General features: G+C 45.0%; 1 protein-coding gene across 4 annotated transcripts in view; it reads left to right on the top strand.

The window, feature by feature from the left end:
• Positions 1 to 453: 453 nt before the first annotated feature.
• The window catches only part of SLX4 (SLX4 structure-specific endonuclease subunit), a 38817-nt gene continuing 15716 nt past the window's right edge, over positions 454 to 23554 (top strand). For 2 of the 4 annotated variants that reach the window (XM_048866810.2, XM_048866808.2), the window contains exons 1-8: positions 454 to 587; positions 11697 to 12398; positions 13278 to 13526; positions 15355 to 15532; positions 16412 to 16627; positions 17939 to 18156; positions 19225 to 19538; positions 21182 to 21404. In XM_048866810.2, the coding sequence (XP_048722767.2) occupies positions 12029 to 12398; positions 13278 to 13526; positions 15355 to 15532; positions 16412 to 16627; positions 17939 to 18156; positions 19225 to 19538; positions 21182 to 21404 (1768 nt within the window). In that variant the 5' untranslated portion in view covers positions 454 to 587; positions 11697 to 12028. The remainder of the gene's footprint in view (positions 588 to 11696; positions 12399 to 13277; positions 13527 to 15354; positions 15533 to 16411; positions 16628 to 17938; positions 18157 to 19224; positions 19539 to 21181; positions 21405 to 23554) is intronic. The other 2 variants (XM_048866811.2, XM_048866809.2) reach the window with 2 other exon arrangements.

Below are 23554 nucleotides of genomic sequence, written 5' to 3'. Positions count from 1 at the left end.
TTTCACACCCCTGACCAACAAAAGTGGTAGCGCAGACAAAGCCGAACTTCCCTCCTTTCCGGACCCAGGGCCACTTCCTGCTGCGACGACCCCGCCTGCCCAGGGCACGAGGACAGGTGCGCCGCCGGGCAGCTGAGCGCTCCAGCACCAGGAGCGGCGAGCCTGGGGCGGGCGAAGCGGCCCCGCCTCCCGTGACTGGCAAGAGCCGAGCGCGGAGCCCCTCTCACGTGACTGACAAACGGCCGCCGCCGCCGCCACCACTGTGGGAGCTCCCCTAACTATTATTTCCGGCCCCTCCCCTGCCTAGCTCTTCCCGAGCATGCCCAACAGGGCACACAGGTGTGGCTTTGCGCATGCTTACAGAAACACTTTTGGGAGGTGGGCCTTGTGACGTGCCGGTATGCTTTACGCATGCGCAAAGGGACAAGGCGACGGAAAGCGCTCTAGTGTTCACGGGCAACCGCCACCGTTTGTTGTACGCATGCGCGCCAGATCATGCGCGCATGCGCCTCGGACGGAATTTGTTGCCGCCTGGCTGTTTGCCCCAAGGGGTGCGGAACGGATGGAGCCCGCCCCTCCCAGCGGAGGTCAGAGGGGCCAAGGGAGGCCGGGGAGAGCCGGTGTAGCGGGAGGGGGGGCCCTGCCTGCACCTTGGGGGGAGGTTTCCTATTGCCCTGACAGCCCTGGCACCGCTGCTTGTTCCGTGACATCAGCACGTATAGGTGATGTCACTACTGTGCCGTTATACCATGGTCACGTCAGGCTGTGCTGCTTTGATGTCATCGTACCATCATCACTGTGTTACCTAGCAGCATGATGTCTCCCCAGCACCTGCTGGGAAATGGGGCAAGACTAGTGACAACTCGACGGGCAGCCTCTGCCCACCAGCAGATGAGGCACTTGACACAGCACTGCGCGGGTTAGGTTTCCTAATGTGCATTCCACGCCTACCAGTGTTACCTCCTCCTTTCTGTAGCTAGTATACGTGCAGAAAGTCGAGCTGGCCTGATCACCTTAAAACCTTTCCAACCTCCCACGGCCTAGAAAGGGACAAAGGACAAACGCTGGTTCAGGGGAGCATAAACAATACTAGCTCACTCTCTTTTTTTTAAGCATAGGTAAAGTTATCTGTAACTCATATTTAGGGCAATGGGAAACATTGCTATGCAATTCAGTCTGATTTTCATGGATTTTAAAAAGTGGCAAAACATCTAACTGGAACTGTGGAGTAAACATATTACAGTATGGGATTTGGTGAATAAATGCCCTTTAAAAGGAAGAGTAAAGCCACTGTTAAATTATTCTCTTTTTATTATACCTTTTAAAATGCTCATCTCTTTTCTAAGTGGATTGTGATAGTACATGATAAAAGTCTATCAAATAATTACTGGTATATAGAATGTAGATCAGGAGTTTCCGTTCTCCCTGTCTTCCAACACAGGAACAAGGGGATATCAATGGAATTAAATTATGGCAAATGTAAAAAAATTTCACAGGTGTAATTATACTGTGGAACTCATTGCCACAGGTTGTCTTTGAGGCCGTAACATTAGCAAAATTCAAAGAGAGATTGAGCATTTATATGGATAACAAGAACATTCATAGTTACAATAGATAATGGTAACAAATTTTGAAAGAGAGATGAAAATGCTTCAGTGCTCAAACCAACCTCTAACTATTAGGGATTATGGTGAGGTCTTCATGGGGGCAGATAATCCCATATCTTCATACTGAGTGGTTTCATGCATCTTTCTCTGAAGCATCTGGTACTGGCCATTGTTAGGGACAGCATATCATACTGGATGGATCTCAGGTCCAATCCAGGTGGCAACTTCTATATTCTGTAGTAATTGTTCTGTGGATTGAAGATTTCAGTATTCAGTGTGGCATCTATCCCTAGGATTAAATTCACTAAAAATTAAATTTATATTACTAAAGTGAAGCCAAAACAATTGCCATATCTAGGGCTTGCTTCTCCTCTCTTATCAGTATATATCAGAAATAACTCCGTTGACTTCAGTAGAATTAAACAGGCAAGAGAGGTGAATCAGGCCTTTCATGCAGATTCTACACGTAACCAAGCGGTGCAGAGATGAAATAATAAATGCCTTTAGGAATTTGCAGTAAAAATTAAAATGTGGGATATTGTTAAAAATTGCGTGGATTTTTCCTTAAGCTATTGCAGCACTGTCTTATGGTTACAGATATTTATAGTAATCAAATTCATGGTTAGCTACTTCACTCACTTGTGCTGTTCCTTAAAAATAGGTAATGCACGTTCACTCAGGCCGCATTACCTGGGGATTCAGCAGTTGAGGACTCTCTCTGCAGCTTCTTCAAGGCAGCAAAGTGGAAATCTGCCTTTTGCTTTCAAGGACAGAAGGGACTGGGTACAGAAAGAGCTCATCCTGGGTGGAAAAGCAGAGGGTGTGGTGGTTTAAGACAGTGCTACTCAAAGTGGTGGTCTGCGGGCCGGTGCCGGTCCACGGGCCATCGGCTGCCGGTCTGTGCGCAAATTGTGGGAAAAAATTGCCGGTCCCCCACATCAGATAGCTTGAGAGGCACTGGTTTAAGACAAAGTGTTGGCCTTGAGCCTGCAAACATTCTCATGCTCAGCTTTATTTCCAGCTTAGGGTTACTGTGCTACTGGCCTAGTGTGTGCCCTTGGGCAAGTCACCTTCCCCCACTTTATGCTTCAGTTTCCTCATCTGTAAAATGCAGTTAATGATACTGACATCTTTTGTAAAGTGCTTCAGGATCTATTGATGAAAAGTGCTATATAAAAGCTAGGTCTTATTATGATTTATTATTACTATCACAGGTAGTTGAATTGACTTCAGTGGGCTACTCGTAGTAAAGTTAAGCACAAGTGTTTGCAGGGACTTTATTATTATCATGAGTAAATACATATATTATGATAATACTCAAAGGCCCTAGTCCTAATTGGGGCCCCATTGTGCTGGACATTGTACAGATGTTAGAAAATCTCATGTCTCCAGGTGGGTGCGGTCATTGCTTTAGCACTGAAAAAGTCCCAAGTGGGATTGAAGTTCAGATCTCATTGAGATCCATGGAGTGGGGATAGGTAAGTTTCCACCTTAGCTGCCTGCTGCTGGTGATCGGCTGGAGGTAGTTTTTTGCATGCTGGTTATTAGGACACAGTGCTCTTTACAAAGATGTATCTTTGTTATTGAAACATCTAGAAACTTTTTAAAGATCAGCTTTAGAGTCCAAGAAAAATAGACCACAGGTCCTTTTACATATGATTTTCCCCCCCCAGCCCTAGCCATATGTGATAATAGGGATATCCAGTGGAAGTGCCTAGTGATACGGTACAGCAACATAAACAGGGTGCTATGATTAAATACTTTGTTCTAGACGACTCAATCTCAAACTATGTTTCAGGTGTGTGCAAAGCCCTTGTTTATGGTTTGTAGAATTAATATTTTTGAGAAGCAGGCATCAGAGCATTTCAAATGAAGGTCTGTGAGATGGTCTCTTGTTCTTTTGCAGTAGTCTGCTGAATGGAAATAAGTGGGAATTCCTGTTCTAAACTGAAATTGTTTGTATGATATCAGAGCTTAACAATAGCATTCAGATGGGGTGTGTAACAATGGTAAGTAACATTGCAATGGGATACAGAGTGGTCTGGAACTTAAGTTAGTAAGAGAAAAAGTAGTTTACTTGAGAGAAATGTAAAAATACATTTTGGGAGCAATGAACCAAATCAGCAAGTCTATTTTTAATAGACTTGGTCAGCTTGATGAGCAGGTGAGGTTATTAATTACTTCTTAAAGCTATTTGACTTGAATGTGGTACTGATGGTATTTTGTGGTTGCACTTGTACATGGATTCATAAGAACATAAGAATAGCTATGCTGGGTCAGACCAATGACTGGTCCATTTGTCCCCGTATCCTGTCTTCCAGCAGTTGCCAGTGCCAGATGCTTCAGAGGGAATGAACAGAACAGGGCAATTATCAAGTGATACATTTCCTGTGATCCAGTCCCAGCTTTTAGCAGTGAGTGGTTTAGTGACACCTCTGACCATCTGAGTTAATAGCCATTGATGGACCTATCCACCATGATCTTTTTTGAAGCCAGTTATAGTTTTGACCTTCACAACATCCCCTGGCAATAAGTTTCAGAGGTTGACTGTGCGTTGTGTTAAGAAGTACTTAATGAAATTAAGGGACCCCTGGTTCTTGTGTTATGAGAAGGGGTAAATAACACTTCCCTATTCACTTTCTCCACACCATTAATTATTTTGTAGACCTTTATCATATCCTACCTTAGTCATCTTTTTTCTAAGATGAACAGTCCTCATTTTTGTTGCTCTTTTCTGTACCTTTTTCAATTCTGATATATCTTTTTTGGGATGGGATGACCAAATCTGCATGCTGTATTCAAGGTGTGGGCATATTATGGATTTCTGTAGTGGCATTATGATATTTTCTTATCTATCCCTTTCCTAATATTCTTTTAGCTTTTTGATTGCCATTGCACATTGAGATGTTTTCTGCTCACCCAGGGCCATAGAGAAGCCATACCTTGTGGACAGTCCAGCAATATAGTGAGTCTGTCATACTGTGTTTACAGATAAGTGCATGTGCTGGAGATACTACTGTGACGAGCATGGTATAAGAACCTGTGTAGAACTGGATAGACAGAGACTGCATGAGGGAAGGTGTGTGAGAGGCATAGGGGTCTCTGCTCCTCAGGAAGGTCTGCTTTGTATTTGTGAGTTTCTTTCCAGCAGGAATGGGAAGTAATGAGGACTGTAGGAAAGTTTTTAGTTGCAGTATTTGGGTTGGAAATATGCCAGGGGGTCTGTCTCTTTCTATGTGGTTTCCAGCACAAACACCAATTCTTTCCCCATGCTGTGTTTTGACTGGCTTGATTGAAGACTCTGCTACCAACCTTCCAGATCTTTTGTAACTAGCCTTCAAGGGAGGGGAAGTAATATTTATGGTGCCAGCACAGCAGCATGGAGCAACTCTTCATTGGGAACTTTCTATAATTAGAAACCTAGGTGCATATGGAAAAAAGAAACATTTAATTTAATTTTTGAAGAATGAGGCGCCTCCAACCTTCCCGCTACTTAGACCCTATCCCTTGGGACCTCCTTAAATTATGGCCACCCTTGAGGGACCATCAGTGCCAATACTTTATTGATCTGCTCTTGAGTGAGATGATGCACTCCCCCAGACATGGGTGAGCTGCTTTTTTAGCAGTCCAAGCTATGGCTGTCACACAGACTGTGATTTGAGTCTGGGTCTCCTGCTCTTCAGTGTCAGGCACTGCAAATGTATCAGTTGCTCCCAGTTCTCTGCATCCCACATCAGAATACGCACTCTCCTTCAAAGCTGTGCTGCTGATGGAGCCATGGGCATATGGAACCAGCATGGCTCTCTGTAGGATGGTGTAATCTGCACTATCTCCTCAAGGGAACAACAAATAATGATGTCAGAATCAGACCCTTAATTTTTAAAGGTCTGATTTTGCCACCCTTACTGATGTTTCATGCTTTATTCCCCAGGTAATCCTGTTCAAATTAAGGAATAATCACAGAGTAACATATTATTTATCAGTAAGGGTGGCAGAATCCGGATCTTTGAGAATGAGGCCTTCATGAATAATGGACATGGAAGTGTATTTAGTAGCAAGGTAGAAAACAGGTGTCTACAGAATACAGAGGAGGTTTCAGGAAGATATCTATCCCAGACCTGCACTTTTCTGATGATAAAGATGAGATGACTGAAGAAGAGATCCTGGAACAAATTGATGATTTAAAGACAATAAGTCACCAGGCCTAGATGGTGCATCAAAGAGTCCTGAGGGAACCGAGCTGCTAGGAAAAAATGTTCAGTCTCATTAAAAACAGCTACTGCACCAGAGGATTAGAGGGTAGGAAATGTTTTACGTTATTTAAAAAAAAGATTATAAGGGTGAGCTGGGGAGTTACAGAATAGTAAGCCTTGCATTTGTACCTCGTAAATTGGTTGAAATGATATTTAAAAATATAATGATAAAACCTGTGGAAAATCGTAATGTGAGGGTCAAATCAGCATGGTTTCTGCAAAGGAAAATCATGTCTCACTAACCTTTTGAATACTTTGAACATGTCAGGAAAGTAGTGGATAAAGGAAAACCAGTCAACATAGTTTACTTAGACTTTCAAAGGGCTTTTGACAATGTCTCTCACAGGAAGATGCTAAAGAAGCTAAGCAGGATGGATAAAAATATTTTTTGTATTTAACTTGGCATTTTAAAATTTAAGTTAAATACAAGTGTATTTATTTTTTAAATAAACATAGTTAAATTTGAAATTGATAAGTTATATTAAGTCCGAAACTTATAAACTATTAAAATCAAATTAAAATAAAAAAATAATGGTAAGCAGTACATGTTTGCTGCTAAGTTTTAAAGAAAGTCAGACCCCTGAATTGGTGGTACTCACTGGTTGAGCATCTGGAACCAGAGTTTGTTGAAGTGCTAAACTAGTCTTTGACAGCAGCAGCCTCCTCTTCTGCAGGTGCAGAGAGAATATTCTTTTCATATCAGTATATTCAGTTAGTTTAGGTCAATGACTAATTCATTCAAAGTTGAGAAACTGAATGGGAGCTGAAAAAGCAGGAAAGCTTGTTTTCCTCTTCCAACTTATGAATAAAAAGTAGGTGGGAGAAAACCAACTCTACTAGTTCTAAAATCTTGATGGACAGGGTGACTGGAAACAATCAGTTCAGTTCACTAACTACAGATAATACTTGTTTTGCTTAATAAATCAGTTAATTTTAAATGCAAAATATATTATGATATATTTTTTCCTTATGTGTCCGGAACATTTAAGATAATTTTATTTATTATTTTTTTAAATGCTGTTTTGGTGCATTTTTAATTGAACTTCAATTTCCATCCAAATAGAACTTGACACAAATCACAAGTAAAAAATTAATCATCTAGTAAATAAGAAATCTATCGTTCATCATTTTCTAATATAATAAAAAATATAAATGCTAAGAATCTGAATAAATGGGAGTTGAGCTGTGTAATTTAAATAAATGTGTATAGATATAGTGTATCCTCCTGGTTATCAAAAAGAAGGACCAAATTTAGTGTAGAGGCTATATTTAGTTGCAAATCAACATGTGATAATGGTTACCAACCAGTGAGAATCAACCTTTCTTTAGGAAAGTAACTAAAAAGTACAAAAGCAAAACAAGATTAAAAATCAATGAGTTAAATCAAGGTTTCCTGATTGCTGATTTAAATACTGATTAAAATTGGTGATTCAGATCACTTTGATTTAAATCAATCCACTCTGAAGTTAAGTAGTTATGGTGTGAGAAGCAAAGTATTGTCATAGATCAGAAACTGACTAGGAGACAGGATACAAAGAGTAGAAATAAGTGGTCAATTTTCATCAAGGCAAAAAGTTAACAGTAGGACTCAGGGTTCGATATTAGGTCCGGTGTATGTATATTAATGATCCAGACAGAGAGGAGAGCAGTGAGGTAATAAGATTTTCCAGATGACACAACATTATTTAGGTTAGTCAGGACCAGACAGGCCTGTGAGGAAATTCAGAAAGATCTAATCCAGCTGGGTTAATGGGCAACACAATGGCACATGAAGTTAAGGGTTGATAAATGCAAAGGAATGCACATAGGAGGGGAAAATGTAAATTACTTGGACATAGACAGGCCATTTGTCTGATTTTTAAGCTTCTGGTTTTAAGTTTTTTTTGTGGTTTGTTCCCTGTCTGGTAGTACTATAAAACCTTTGTCCAGTGTCACATGTGGAGGAAGCAATTTTGAAGAGTGTGCCGCTTAGCCTCCACTGACATGATCTCATGCACCAGTACCAGAATACCAGGTATTTTGTGGATTTGTTGGTGACCTAAGTTCCCTGTAAGCTGCACAGCTGGGTGGCTGCGCAGCAGCCTATTAAGCGCCGTACGGACACTCAGCAAACCCGCCTGGCTGGGACCTGCTGGGGGAGGGGTATCCCTCCCCCGGCCCGAATCTAGCCCCTGCCCAGAACAGCCAGGGTAGGAGCACCCCTCCATCGGCCTGAACCCAGCCGCAGCCTGAACCTGCTGGGGGTGGGGCGCCCCGTCCTCGGCCCCAACTCAGTCCCGGACCTGCCATGGCCAGGGGAGATGCGCCTCTCCCCCCAGCCCAGGTGCTGCTGGGGGGAGTCCTCTCTCCCCACTGTGGCCCTGGGACAGCCTGTACCTCGAGCCCCTCATCCCCACCCCCACCCCAGAGCCCACACTCCCAGCCAGGGCCCTCACCCCGCCACCCCAACCTTCTGCCCCAGCCCTGAACTCCTCATCCCCTGCCCCACCCCAGAGCCTGCATCCCAACCCTCTGCCCCAGCCTGAGCCGCTCATCCCTGGCCTCACCCCAAAGCCCACACCCCCTCCCGGAGGCCTCACACCCCTGCACCCCTACCCTCTGCCCCAGCCCTGGGCCCCCTCCCACACTCCGAACCCCTTGGTCCCACCACACATCACCTCCATATTGGTGCACATAACAAAATTCATCACACACGTGTGGAAAAAATTAGAGGGAGCACTGTTGGTGACTCCCTACTTGAACACCTTACAGGGTTTTAAATTAAAACCTGGTGAAGTCAGAAGTGATAAAAAGAAATACTTTTTCACACAGCACCTAATTAAATTGGGGAATTCATTGCCACAGGATGTCAGTGAGTCCAAAAATTTAGCAAGATTCAAAGAGGGATTGGATATTATATAGGTAACAAGAATATCCAGAGTTGTTGTCATTACCGCTTACACATTTTGGAAGGGATATTAAATTTCATGGTTCTGGGTTTAAGATAATCATTAGGGATTAGGATGAGATTTAATGTGGGGTGCAGATTATTCCACATCTGCCTACTGCATGATTTCATGTACCATCCTTTGAAGCATCTGGCCCTCTGTTGGAGACAGAATACTGGACTAGATCCAATGTCAGAATTCCTATGTTCCAATGAGACAAGAAGTCATCTATTTCAGGAGTAAATAGAGAAATAAAGTATTTTTATTAATAATAATTATTATTTTTGTGGTATCTAGTTTTCTTTCTCTTCCAGTAGATTTGCTCACTGACTTTTTCATGCTTTTCCTCTTGAGAAGGGCTCATGGTTCACTTTCTTTTTGTAGTCATAATTTCCATAGAGTACTTCACTACTTGGAAAAAAGAAAGCCTAAAGCAGCTGAACCTTCAAATCCCTGAGACCCTTATAGCTGATCTCACAGACAATTTTAAATAATTTACACTATTTAAAGGAGATGGCAAATTCTTTGAAAAATCTAGCACCTTTAGAGTTGTGTTCCCTGTCTGTCAAATAGCCTAGGTGAGAGAGGCACTCAGAACATAATTAACTCTTACCTTTTCCCCCCATATTTTTCCAGGTCCCAACATCCACCTTTATTGGTCCCATTTTGTATGACATCCCAGCATGCACTACCCTTGTGATGGGAGATCAGTCACAGGACCCACCTGGATCATAGAGTTGGCACCTAGGTGGTCTAAGTGATGGTGTTTTTATTTTATTTTGCTAGTTTGGGTGGCTTTGAAAGATTTTTTGATCCCATAGGGGAAGAGCATATGTTATTTAAAAGAAGCACTTTGCAAACCCATGAAGTGTTGTGAAGAAGCAATACTTCCCTTCCCTTTTAAGCCAATGCCCAAGGATTTCTAAGGGCTTGTCTACATGGGAATACTCAGGAAAGTTAATCTGAATAATTTTTTAAAAATGGATTAGTTAAACTGCACTGGACCCCTGTGTGGACACTCTTATTCAGATTTAAAGCAGCATTAATTTGATTTATCTTAATTCACTTTGGAAGTGAATCAGAAAACATGCAGGGATTTAATGCAATTTAACTAATCCACTTTAAATTCACACCTTTTTCATTTGGATTAATTTTCTGCGTGTTCTTGTGAAGACAAGCCCCAAGTTTCATGTGATACTGTCAGCACAGTGCATGACCAAGAGCCTGCAAATCCAGACTTTGAGACCTGAAAAAGAAGGAATATAAAAAGTAAGTTCTACATCAGTTTTGTGCTTTGCCCATCTCACATTGAACACATACAGTAAACAAAGAAGTGCTGGATTTGTTTCAAAGTACAGTATTTGAAAGTCACCATTAAGTAATGTGACAGCACTAGTTTGTCTGTGAGGACTGTGTAGAAACTTAGAGGCTGAAGATTCAGTTTCTCTCTCTATGCTGTCTTCTACTTAGAAGAATGTGGTCAATTTGTCGTGACAACTGCCTCAAGACTGTCCAGGAAAATAAATTTAATGAACTAGCTACAAAAAAAAAAAAAATCTGTTTCTCTCTCATAAGAAATTACTCTAAGATTCACAGCGAAATCTCTACAGGTTTGGGAGACTGTTGAAAGAAAAATATCCATTAACATCTGTCATTGCTTATAGGAGAGGCTGACCCATAAAGTGTGTAACCAGCATTCCTTCGCCTTGTGTGTCTGAAGCCAAGCCATTTGAGAAAACAATCCATCTTGTGTTTTTCCTGCATTTTGACTCTTTTGGTGCCCAGAGTTTTGCTGGAGAAACTGAACAGTGACTGCTGCCATTCCAAGTGAAACGCTCAGTTTCAGGACTGAAAGCAGTAGGAATTGGGAGCAATATAAAACCTCTTGTAAATGAATCATGCCCATACCATATTGTGAGAGTAGGAAGAAGTCAGTCTAAGAATAGAGATCTAGCTGTAATATCACTTGGGGTTTGATCAATTTCCATCTGGACATGTCTATCCAGGTAACCTCTGAGTAGTGTGTTATGTTTACTATAACTTAGAGAGATTAAAGTTTTTTTCTTAAGTATCAGAGGGGTAGCCCTGTTAGTCTGTATCCACAAAAACAACAATATTTGTTGATATTTTTTAAAACGTTCTCAGATTTATTGTAAATAAATTTGTTAGTCTCTAAGGTGCCACAAGTCCTCCTTTTCTTTTTGCGGATACAGACTAACAAGGCTGCTACTCTGAAATCTCAGATTATTTAGTCTCTGTACTTTGATGGAACTTTGTAGAGTGGCCAGTGTCTGGTTTGCTGAGTGAACCTTCCTCCGGCCCTGCAAGGCAGTGTTTACCAGCAATGACCACAGCAAACACTAAAAGTGATCAGACAGCAGTAAGTATCTGTGTATAGAGAGAGTGGAAAGGGAAGGGATGTTGGTTTGACTATGTATAGTGGGGTTGTTCCCAGACACAGACCAGGAGCAGAAAAAGCCTTATCCATGTCAGGCCATCCTATTAAAAGGTGCTCTGACAAAAACCTGAATTTCACACTACGACGGCATAGGTGTTCAATCTGAAGTGTGTGTGTGGTTTTAGTTCCACTCCCTGGCATTCACTTCCAGAACTTTCTTTTTTTTTTTAAAAAAAAAGTCACTCTTAAGTCCTGAGCTCCAGCCCATTCATAAAGTAGGAAACATGCTTCTGTGTATGTGATAATTGTGCCTAATGTCAGGGACCTACTTTGAAATGCTTGTGTCTCACCTCCTAACACGCCCTGTGTCTGTTGGCAGTTCAGTGGTTGATCATACTTTGTGTCAGTTATATACCTTATCTATTCAGGGTTTTCCTGCACTGATCCTCAAAGCTCCACCTTATTCCAGACCATCCTTCATTTACACTCTTTTTTTATCTCTTTTGTTTAGATGCTGTGATAAAGCTCCTCGCAAAGCCTTCTTCGCAAAGAGCAAGGAAGTCCCCTAAATATGAATGATATCAAATGGACTCCTTGAAGACTGTACTAGACTTAATGGCTAAGTTGTAATTATAGAGGGCGAAATATTGGACCAGCCAGAAACGTGCCCACTGTTGATCTTGTTGGAATCCAGAGTGTGCAGATCTCCGGGATGGTGGAAGGCACAATGAGGACTAGGTCATCAAAGGAGGCAGATCTGCGCTGACCCTGCTGTCCCAGTCCAGTACTCCCACATGCTCCATCACACTGAAGCCAAGCTGAGTGTCTTGAGGCTGGTGGCTGATGGATGAGCTGGACGATGATTTTAAAGAACTCTGTGCTAACCTATTGAGCAGGGTCAGGAAAAAGGCTGGAGATGCCGAGGGAGGGAGGAAGGTTCAGAGCGGGACAAGGAGCACTGCAACAAAAAGCAAATTAAAAAAGAGCAAGTCAGCTGCTAAGAGCAAAAGCCAGCATGACTCCTCTGTTGGAAAGAGAGTGGGCTTGCCAGGGTGCACGAACCCCAATGAGCAGGCATTGGGGCATGAACCAGAAGGTGAAGCTACAGCCTGTGGAAATGATGGGCCTCCACTGGGAGATGGAAATGGAGATCCTCCTTCTGCCATTCAGTTGTATGCTATGGCACCAAACTGTAACCAGAACAGCCTGGCAGGTAACATCTCCAACCTCTGTCTCCTTCCCTCACTCTGAAATGTTTCTAATGGAAAATAGCCTGGGGCTGGAAGGACTCTCCTATTCAGTGGAACTTTTCTAAACTCCACCCGAGAGGGGTACCAGGCAGTTAGGATGGCACAGAGGGTGCATTTTGCATTAGACAGTGCATTAGACAGTATTCAACTCGTTAGTCTGACACCTTTGACTGTTCCTAGTAACTGTTCTTCAACAGTGCTGTCAGATAGGAGAGGTCTCCCTCGGTCAGGTGAAGCACAGAGAATGGAGGGTTCCCCAAAGCAGCCAAGGCTGCAGTGAGGTGTTGCCCTGGCAACTCCTTCTGCCTGCTGCTCCCTATTTCTCCAGAAACCCTTCACCCCTACTGCTCAGCATCTCTCAGGCCCCATCATTGGTAGAGGTTGGAAGTCAGATCCTAGAGTGCTGGTTGGGAGTTGGTATGGCCCAATGGATAGCACATGGACTGGAATTCAGGAGATCTGGGTCCTATTCCCAGCTCTGCAACTGACCTGCTGCATGACCTGGGGCCAGACATGTCACTGCTCAGTGCCTCAGTTTCCACATCTGTAAAGTGAGGTTGATGACACTGACCTCCTTGGTAAAGCACTTTGAGATCTACTGATGATAAGTGCTGTACAAGAGCTAGTTATGATTATTGTTATGGGGTGAAACTCAGTAGCTAAGCAGATTGTGCATCCAGTCCACTCAGAATCAGCATACTCCAAAATCAAGAATCTCTCAGGCTGCTGTAAAAGGAGGCTTCTCTGAAAAACCTCTCATCTGGCCTGTTAGCTGGGTGTTTAATGCAGATTTGCAAAGCCCCAGATGGGACAGTTATTAGGACTGCTTTTTTCCCCACCAGGCAGTGGCAAGCGCAGATCATCCTTTGCTGCTGCTGCAGAACCAGCAACCTCCACCTCATCCCCTACAAAGATGCACCAGATCTCAGGAACCAGGCTGCGGGTAGCAGAGCTGGTGCTGGAGAGGATGCAGCAGTTTAAGAGAGTGGAACCAAAACAACTGAAACACACCCTGGGCAGCATCTTGCCAGAGACAGTAACAGATGGAAACATCCCTGATGTGAGCCAGGAGAACCACCAGCCAGGAAATGGTATATGTCTCTTGCAATCTATCCTAAACATACAGGGACTGTTGTCTAGTGGTTAGAGTGCCAGACTGGGAGTCAGCTTCAGGAGTCCTGGATTTTATTTCCAGCTCTGTCACTGGCTCATTATGTGGCCTTGGATAAATCCGTTAATCTCTGTGTGTCTCACTTTCCCCATCTGTAAAATGAGGCCAACAATACCTGCCTCACAGGGCTGTTGTGTGGCTTAGTTAATGTCTGTAACAGGCTTTTAGATCCTGAAGGGGATGATGATCTAAGTATCCTGTTTGAAATAAATTTCTTGGAAGCACAGATTCAAATCCCAACAGGATCAGTTCACTCTTTCGTCCTTCCAGTGTAACAATAATGATAATAGCTAACTCTTATATAGAGTTTTCATCAGTAGATCTCAAAGCATTTTTTCAAGGAGGTCCATATCATTGTAGATAAACTGAATCTTTGAAAACTAAGGTCATCTTGGCTCTGTGTGGACATTAAAAATCTCCTTGGCCTTCATGTAAGAGCCATGGTTTGCCCTAGTTACCCTAGCCAAAGTTCCCCGTCTCCTCCAGTGGTGCAAATAGAATTCATTTCTCACTAATACGTTGCACCAGCTAAAGGGGGGGACATGTGACCTGCACATGTGACCCGCCCCCAGCCCAGACCCCTGCGCTCTCTCTCTCCATGATTCATCCCACGTTATCTTGGGGAGGGGTGGGGGGGCCCTGTCCTCCTTCTGCTGCGCCACAGACTTCTGAACTAGAGAGCTCTCCAGAACCGCAGCAGCGAAAGCCGCAGAACGTGGGGCTACTGGGCAGCCCCCCGCCAGCAGCTCTTCCAGCACAGCTGAACTGCCCACAGGTCTTCCACGCAGCCGTTCCTCCTGAGTCCTGTCTGGGGTCTGTACAGCAGCTCTGCTGGAGGGCAAGGCTCGGGGGGCAAGGCTCGGGGGTAAGGCTGGGGCGGTACAGCCATGTCAGAGGAGCTGCCAGTTTGGGGTTCTGCTCCTTTTGCCACTGCTGTTCCCGGGAGAGCCCTGAATGGCAGGGCTCTCCTGGGAACTGCAGTGGCAAAAGGAGCCCTGGCAGCCCCACACCAGCAGCTCCCCCGGTGCGGCTGTACCACCCCCAGCCCTGTCCTCCGGTGGGGCTCCTTTACAGACCCCGGAGAGGAGAAACAGGCATGTAGCTACGTGCAAAGGCTGCGGGCGGTATAGCCGCGCCAGAGGAGCTGCACATTCTGCTCCTTTCGCCACTGACCTTCCTGGGAGAGCCCTGCAGTTTAGGGCTCTCCCGGGAACCGCAGCGGCGAAAGGAGTGGAACGTTGGCCCCACGCCGGCAGGTCCTCTGGCACGGCAGTACCCGTACTGCCCTCAGCCCTGCCCTCTGGCAGGACTGCCTACAGCCCCAGACAGGAGACACTAGACAAAGGTGCGTGGAGCAGGGTGGTGTTACAGGTGGGGATGATACAGCCACGCCAGAGGAGCTGCCCCACTTTCTGCTCCTTCTCTGTCTTTCTGGTACAGCGTACCAGCTATAAATATCTTACTGGCAGACTGGACCAGACCGCCCTCCTTGCACCACTGCTCGCCTCTGCTGTATTGTATGGTGGTGTGCTGATTGCCACCATCCACCCCAGAAGTGGCTGCATTTCAGCGATGCTGGGTGTGTAGTTTGCAATGCACTTTGAGACCCTTTAGAATGAAAGGTGCTAGAGAAAGTTCACATTTTCTTTTTAAGTATCCAATTCAATAAACTAACTGAATATAACAGGTTCAAGCCTTTTATAAAAATGCTTAGTGCTGTCTCTGAGAAGATCTTTCCTTCACCCTAGTGACCACTCCGGATCTGCCTGCGAAGGAGCCAGATGTTGCCCTGGCAGTGGCCCTCCAGCAGGAGCTCAAAGAAGAAGTACCTGGAAGTCTGGAAGAGGCAGGCTTATTTTTTTGTCAGATCTGTCAGAAGGACCTCTCAGCCATGAATGCAACACGACGGGAGCAGCATGTTAACAGGTGAAAGGCCAGTGTTTATTATTGCCGTCTCTCCCCTGGGCTCCTAGACTAGAGACTCAGCCAGCCTAACTACTGTAGAAAAGGACAAAAGCTGAGGTTGTGTCAGAGTAATTTTAACGTTGAAGATGTAAGTAAATATAACCTGTTGTGAGGGTCACAGCGTGGACTGAATTCTTTGTCCTGTAGCACAAAGTTGTTTTGTTCGATAGGAACTAATTATTCCTGGCTATAGGTGGTGTTTCTTTGAGGGAGCTCACAATGCAACTAGGCAGCTTCAGTATTTTGGATACCAATAAAGGATTTATTACTAGAATTGGTCTGATACTACTGAGCTGGGTGTGTGCAGGTGTGGGTTCATTAACATCTGGAGCAGAGATTCCCCCATCATGCAGTGCTTCCCTGCTTTTCTGGTCCCACAGTTCAGTGCTGTTCTTGCCTTGGAATCTCTGTTCTCCATTCTGTATGCTAACTAATGGAGGTGCCTCCCTGTCCCATCTTTGATGCAGATGAGGCTGGGGGAGTTTCCTTAATCCTGTCACCCTTGTCTCAGGGGTTTAGGTGTGTCTTCCACTGCCTTTTCATTGCTTTTTGTAAATCTTTCTTCTGATCGGCTTTGGTTCAAGCTGAGGGGGTGGGGGTAGAGGGAGGAGGTCTTTTGTGAATCAGACAGGCTGGATACTGTACCCTGGTTCCCCAAGAACACAGAGCTGCTAGGTAACAGTGTATAATATGTAACACACACTTCTTTAGGGAGTGTTGCTTTGGTTGTTTCAGGCATTAGAGCTGATTACTCCAGTTCTTCTTTAATGTGGTTTAAAAGTGTTAGTGTGAGCAGAGTTTAAAATACTTTTAAGAGCAAACTCTACTGTTTTCCTGCAGGTGTCTGGATGAGATGGAGAAGTCACAGGCGCCCTCTTCCAGCAACCCACAGATCCCTGAGTGCCCCATCTGTGGGAAGCAGTTCCATACACCCAAAAGCCGAGCCAGTCACTTGAAACGCTGTGCTGTCAAGATGGAGGTCCCTCCGCAGTTGCTTCTCCAGGCAGTGCAATCGCAGGCATTGGCCCTGAGTGATGGGCTCCCTGTAGCACCCAGGTGAGCTGGAGCAAATAAGCGATGCTAATAGCATCCTTTTGATTGAGAGAAGCACTAACTCCATGTCCATGAAACCAGTTTGTAGAGCCAGGGTAAGTGCACACACTGTGTGGGCTCTGAAACCAGGAGGAATCGGACAGGAGCCAGCTTCAGCACTGTAGTTGAAGAAAGCTGCAGTTCAGTTGGTGAGAGCACAGTAGGGCAACCAAGATGATCAATAGGGTGGAGGGGCCAATGGCTAAGAAGAGAGGGGCAAAACAGGGATTAGTCTTGCATTGACTTGGCTGAGGTGTTTACACTAGCTGAGGTAATTATGAAAATTAAACTGAATGGTCCATTGGAGTTTATTAGACAGACTGGAGCTTAGGAACATTTTGTACCTAGACATGAAGAGGGAATACGCATAAGAATCGGATGTATAAAAATTTATTCTGAGAATGGGGGCTAGGTGGAACGGACTTTTCTCTGAGCAAGTGCCTCAAGTAGTGTCTATATAGTAAATCAAACACTGGCTGACTACTAAATTCAATACGCGGAAAGTCTGTTAGTCCCATTGGGTTGGGGAGAAGCTGATTCCTGTCCCCCCAGCCAAGTTGGAAATGGCAGAGTACTTTTTGGTGTTTGGGCTTTTTGCCCCACATTGACTTGTTTTTTGCTGTTCTATGGCACCAAGTTTTAAAGGATGTGGGACTTAAAAGGCAGAATTGCAAACACAAGATTCCAGAAGCAGCTGTGAAGCACTTACAGCCAGCTTCTGGTACTGTGTAACACGCTTCTATGTTTTGCTTCAGTGGCGTCCTCCCTGCCCTTCTCTTAACCTCCTAGATAGTGAAACTGAGGTTTCCCATGCCTGGGTGATTTTCTTTCTAAGAGGATAGTCCTAATGATCATCCCTAAAAAGGGCAGATCGGTCAATTAGAAACCGTATCAGGTTTCCAGTCTGCATCATAGAATCATAGAATATCAGGATTGGAAGGGACCTCAGGAGATCATCTAGTCCAACCCCCTGCTCAAAGCAGGACCAATCCCCAATTTTTGCCCCAGATCCCTAAATGGCCCCCTCAAGGATTGAACTCACAATTCTCGGTTTAAGTGCCACTTACCCTTTCAAACAGTCTCCAGATTGCTCTAAGGGTCCACAGATGATGATAAATGCTTCCCTCTGTTCAAGAGTAGTTTACTGTGAATGTTTTCCCCTTATCCTGGAAATGGGACTCTACCTAAGTGATTAGAACAGCTGATGTGGAGTGCTCCTTGTCTCTGATCCAGTTGCAGTTAACTTGTGTGTCATGCTGCATTCTTACATTTCAGCAATCAGCTAGGTAGGTCAAAGCGAAAAGGCTCCTCCAAAGAGAAGGAGTCAAAGAAAAAGCAGAAGACATCCAAGGTGGAGACCACCGATGAGGATCTTCTGGTTGCCATGGCAATGTCACGATCTCTGCTGGAGCAAATAAGGCAGGAGGAAGCAAAATCGGTCACAAGCATTAAACTGGAGAGTGCTTTGCCGATCAAGTGGAAGCCTGGAGGAGGTACATATTGAAGTGTTTTAGTGTCAGTGGCTGGCAGTGTTTTTAGAGCAATGTAACACAGTATATCCTGGATTAAAACCTAAGTGGTTTGTACGTATGACAACCCTGCTTATATCTCATGTCAGTTTCTAACGCAATATATAATTCCTACACAAAACTTAGTTAAAAGGGATTCCTGGTCGTCAGTAAGTTTCAGTGGAGTCCCCTTGTAGTCTTACACTTTCTTGCTGTTGTTGGGAGTTTTGAAATTGTAGACTTTTTTTTTTGTACAGTGTAGAAATGAACAGCTAAGGGGCCACTCCATTTTTCCACTGCCACGTCCTCTGCATTACTCGTTATCATCCAACCTGAATCACGCTGCTCACCCAACCTTACCTGTGCTCCATGTTGCGGCTGTGATGGACATGTGATGGAGAATGGATAGTGGGGGTTGCATGCCTTGCTTATGCTTCATGCAATAAAGATTTTGAAAGAAAGCAAGTTGTCTGGAAAATAAGGAGGGTGAAGATACTCTTCAGGAGTGTGCTCTAATTCTTAGCATCGTCCTGCCAAGGCTCCAGTTACTGAGCTCACAGCTGCGTTGGGGAATGCAGAAGAGCCTGGCAGTGGAGAAAGCAAGCCAGTAAGGCACAGAGATTGGTGAATGGCAGTTGTGTGGAGTTGGGGACCTGGTGTTGGGCATCAGAAGTCACAAAGAGACAGTGACAGTGGCTGCAAGATGCTGCGCTGTTTTCCTGCGGCAGGGACAGGCAACCAAAAGCTGCATTGGCATCTTGCCATGAACCTGGAAGATGCCCATAACTTCAGTAAAATAGAGAGATTGCATATGATGAAAGTGAAACTCAAAGTTCACAGCTCTCATCGTGGAGCATGCATAGTGGGAGCTGTAGTTTCAAGGGGGTTGTTGCTCTGTATTAAAAATGAAGGCAGCTGCAGGTGTTGTGGAGCTCTGTGAGCCCCATTTGGCCTGTGAGCTGCACTTCATGTTCCCTGTCTTCAGCTCTCAGAGGAGCTTGCATGTTGTGCCCCTGCACCCTGTATGTTCTATTCTACACTTTTTTTTTATAGAGAAAAAAAGGCGTAAGAACACCCCCCTCACACCTCCTCCATTGTTACTTCAAGATCCAGAGACAGCCCATAAACGGATCCAAAACCGGATGGCCATGCTATTAACAGAGGAGGTGGAGTTCCCGAGCACCCCTCCGCTCCCTGCCAGCAGGATTTTGGAGGAGGAGCCTAGGAAGGCAGCCTGGCTTCTATCTTTGCCCAAAGAACAGCGTTGCATTTTGTGGGAGTATAGTACTTTGACGGGACCCTGTGTCCCAGAGTCCTTCTATGCAGTGGGATTAACCCCTCCTATTTTACCTTGGAAACCTGTACAGGTGAGGAATCCTTCTGTTCTTTCCTCTATTACTTATTCTCACCAGTGGCTTGTCCCTTCCACCTTCTTTCTTTCACACTTGCAGTTGTGCTCCTTTGCTCTGGGGTCCTGCCGCCCTCCTGAGTCTGCACACTCATTGGCACTGCGTGTTTACCCTTCCAGTTTCCACCACTGCCCTCTTGTGGTCTGACTGTGTACATCTGCTTTTAGAACTGAAGGCAAAGGAACCTGCCCGTCTGTTTAGAGTCTCTTTCTTTTACATTTCAGAAAAAGAAGCTGTGCAGTGATAGAGGGTAATTAGATAAGGAAATCTTAACCAGTCATTTTGACCCCAGTTTAGGTGTATGTTTGCCTCCTGCATTGCTGCGGCCCAGAGAGTTCCTGGTTCTTTGATTGGCTCTGGCATGCTCACCACCTTCTATATCTGTTTCCTAATCCATATACAGTACTTGACTGGATAGGAATTAAGTTGCACCTGTGTTTTGAGGACATTTGTTAGTATTCCATACAAAGAGTATGGCCCAAGTAAATTAAGGTTGCAAAGTGAAGCATTCAAACATCAGGCTTTGCCAAATCTGAGGTTGCTCGTGCAAACTTAACTCTGTCCCCTCATGCATATGCTTTATGGTACACTCTTTAATTACACAATCACAGACTGTTTTTTTTCACAGATCTCCCGCCTCTTTCATTGCACTTCATTCAGTGTAAACATTGATAGGACTCCTTCAGAGTTCTGTCTTTTTTCACACTTACTCTCCAAGAGGGAAAATTTCCCTTTGCTGCCTTCCTTATTCATGGACACCAGAAGAATAGTTGGACATTCTTTTTGAAAACAAGAAATGTGGTGTGCATGTGCAAGTACCTTGTTTCAACTCTTATAACTTGGTTAAATCCCAGCAGCTTTTCAGTTGGTGACTCAAAGGCCCACATCTGACCTAAGAGCTACTTCTGTGCCAGATTTCAAGTGTCTAATGATGAGGCACTAGAGCTGTTCAAAAACAGGTTACAAACCATTTTAAATAATGGCAAGAGTGTATTTTTCCCTCATAATTTTCATTCTCCGAAATGGCTGAGCCATTTTCATTGAAATAGCAGGGGAGACCCAAACGCCACAAAACCTAAAGGAGAGACCAAACCTGGAAAATTTCAGCCCAGAAGGTAAAAGTTCTAAGTTATAAGTAACTGCAAAAAGACCCTTCAGAATGGAGCCATTGGCTGCCTTAGCCATAGCTGTCGCCATGAGTTCCAGCCATAATGAAATGTTCAGCTGTTAGAGTGGGACTACTTCTACCATCCATCCTCCCTGCTTAGCAGCTGCTGTCACACAGGTACACTCCCAGGGAAACCCCTCTTCTCACATTCTCCATTGCAATCAGCTTGCTTCTGATGGTGGTTTGAGTTCTCTTATCTCCATAGACCTCTCTGTATGCAAAGAAAATTTGCCTCTGTAGGTAGCAACGGCATCTGGGGACTGTTTAACCTTTACACTAGGGCTTTAAAACTGAACTAGAGTGTAGTCCAGCCACTGAGTGATTCCCAAGCTGTATGAACACACAAGACAGGAACCAGTTCTTTCTGTCTGTCTGTCATAAGTCAGGGACTATTTTGCCATCAGTGAGATCTGACCAACCACAACTATCTCAGCAGTTACAGACCAGCAGCAATCATCCTGATCCTGCTTCTTTGGGGCTTGGAAACAGAACTTCTGATGATCCCCAGGCAGACCCTGATGGAGAGCAGCAGTTTCTGTCTTGCAGCCAGAAGGATGTTCAGACTCTGGAGAACCTGGTGGAGCTGGCTGGGGAAGGACTTACTCTCACGCAGTGGAACATTGACGTTGACCACACCGGGGCAGTGAAGCAACTGAGTAAGTTCTGGCAGCCCTGTGAACTGATCCATCAAATCACATCAGCTAAGTAGAACTGGGCCTGGTCAAAACTTGGATAGCAGAGGCTTGACCAGAGGCTGCAGGAAATAATAAAGGTGATTCAGTAGGTGGCACTTTTCCCACAGAATCATGAATGTGCCAAGCATGGTGTATGGGGCACTGTTCTGCGGCAGGTGCGAGCCTGGGAGACTGTCAACGTGACACTTTTTAAACTAACTTATTTTTCATACATCCCAGTTTGGATAGAGTCCCTTTTAAACAGCATACCCTGAGTTTTATTTTTACAATTCCTTAAAAAGTGTTTTTCTGCTCTTCAGCTGATGCCCAGGAGGGTCTTTTGGACACATCCAAGAGCAATGCTAAAAATACCTGGCCCAGCCCTCCTCACCTCCCCCTTTTCTTTCCATGCACACCCCTCCCTGCTCATGTCTGTTGGCGGACACTGGCAGCACGCTCTTCCAGAGTCCACGGAAGGCCGTGATGTTTGTAAGCTTCTCCCAAAACAGAGCACAGTAGTGGTGTCATGCTGGAATGTGAGCCAGGAATTGCAACTGACCATCAGCAAAATAGTGAGGCTGACCATACACAAGGGAACTGTGTGTAAACAGAAAACAGAATATTTATTTCCCTCTCATCTCACAGTTATAGTCCCCTAAGGCAGTGGTCTCCAAAGTGGGGTGCGCAAGACGATCGATTGGGGGGCGCAGCAGGAGGAGCACCACTGGAGGGGAAAAAAAAAAGGTGGGGGGGCGGCCCTGAGTCCCCCGGCCCGTGGAGGAGCAGGGCCAACCGCACAGCCAGTGGGTGGAAAGAAGCGGCACTTCCCCCTTTAAAGCCAGCCGGAGAGAAGCAGCGCTTTGAAGGGAAAGGCGCCACTTCTCTCCGGCCGCTGGCTGCACGGCTGCCCCTGAGTCCTCCGACCCGTGCTCTCAGGGCCACATTCTGAAAGGGGCTTTAGAGCTGCAGGCCAGGACCGCGGGTCCCCGAGAGCCCTGAAGCCCCTAAAGCCCCTGTGTTCTGGGTGGCCCTGCCTGCTGTGGGGGGGACGGGGAGGAGCTCGCAGAATCTTGGCCATGGGGGTGGTGCTGCACTGCACAGAGCCACCTGCACACCCCCCACACCCCTGCTCTGCACTTCCTGCCTGCCCCAGCCCTGAGCCTCCTCCCGCACCCCCACCCTGAGAGCCCCCCCACACCCTAACTCCCTCCCAGACCCCGCACCCCATCCTGAGTGCCTGCTGTATCACAAAGTGTTAAACCAAGGTTTTCAAAAATAATAAAGCACATTCAATCACATTGCTCTCACTAAAAATATTATTATTAATAATAACTTTTTTAGTGAGAGCAAAAAGGTTTTTTGTACCGTTAATAAATAAAATTAAAAATTATTTTAAAAATATTGTTTTTCATCTTTATCTCATCGTTTTTTAATGTCTGTTTTTTGTGTATGTTTTATTATTTACACAATATATTAGTACAGTAGTACATGTATATAATTTATACATAAATAAATATACATATATTGGGGGTGCGTGCTCAAAAATTTTTTACTGATGGGGTGCATGATCAAAAACGTTTGGAGACCGCTGCCCTAAGGTTTTACTTAGAACAACAGCAGGTGCCAGATTTTCAGAGGGTGAAGTGATTTTCAAGTTGACAGTGGCCCTTGAAAACTGAGGATCTGGCCACTTGTCAGGAATGGTTATATTATGTATTTCCTGTGTCCCTATAAAGGAGAACTCAGTTAATAAATTGTGCCATATCTGCATTTTCAACTGGGTGTAGTATTCTTCACTTCCTGTTGTGTAGCACTGCTGGGCATGTTAAACTGCAGCCATGGTCCATTTTGGAGGGGACTTCACTTTGCTAGTGATTGAAGTAATTCTCATGCATATATGTATTTTGGCTTGAGCCCTCTGAGAAGAAAGGCATTAAATAGATGCTAATGAACTTGTACCAGTTTCTCCAGACTTAGGTTTCTTCCGCCACTCCCCGTTTTGTTCTGCACACCACACTTTGAAACCCCAGTCTCAGATTCACTCAGGATCCATGGTAGGTGGGTGCCGCCCACAGCCGAATGGGATTCAGACATCAGCAGCCCAGCCCAGAGGCTCACTGTTAAGTAAGGGA

Source organism: Caretta caretta, chromosome 10 (genome assembly GCF_965140235.1).
Source record: "Caretta caretta isolate rCarCar2 chromosome 10, rCarCar1.hap1, whole genome shotgun sequence".
NCBI classification, from domain to species: Eukaryota; Metazoa; Chordata; order Testudines; family Cheloniidae; genus Caretta; species Caretta caretta.
The sequence above is the reverse complement of the archived record's forward strand: the minus strand, read 5'-3'. Positions and strand labels throughout refer to the sequence as shown.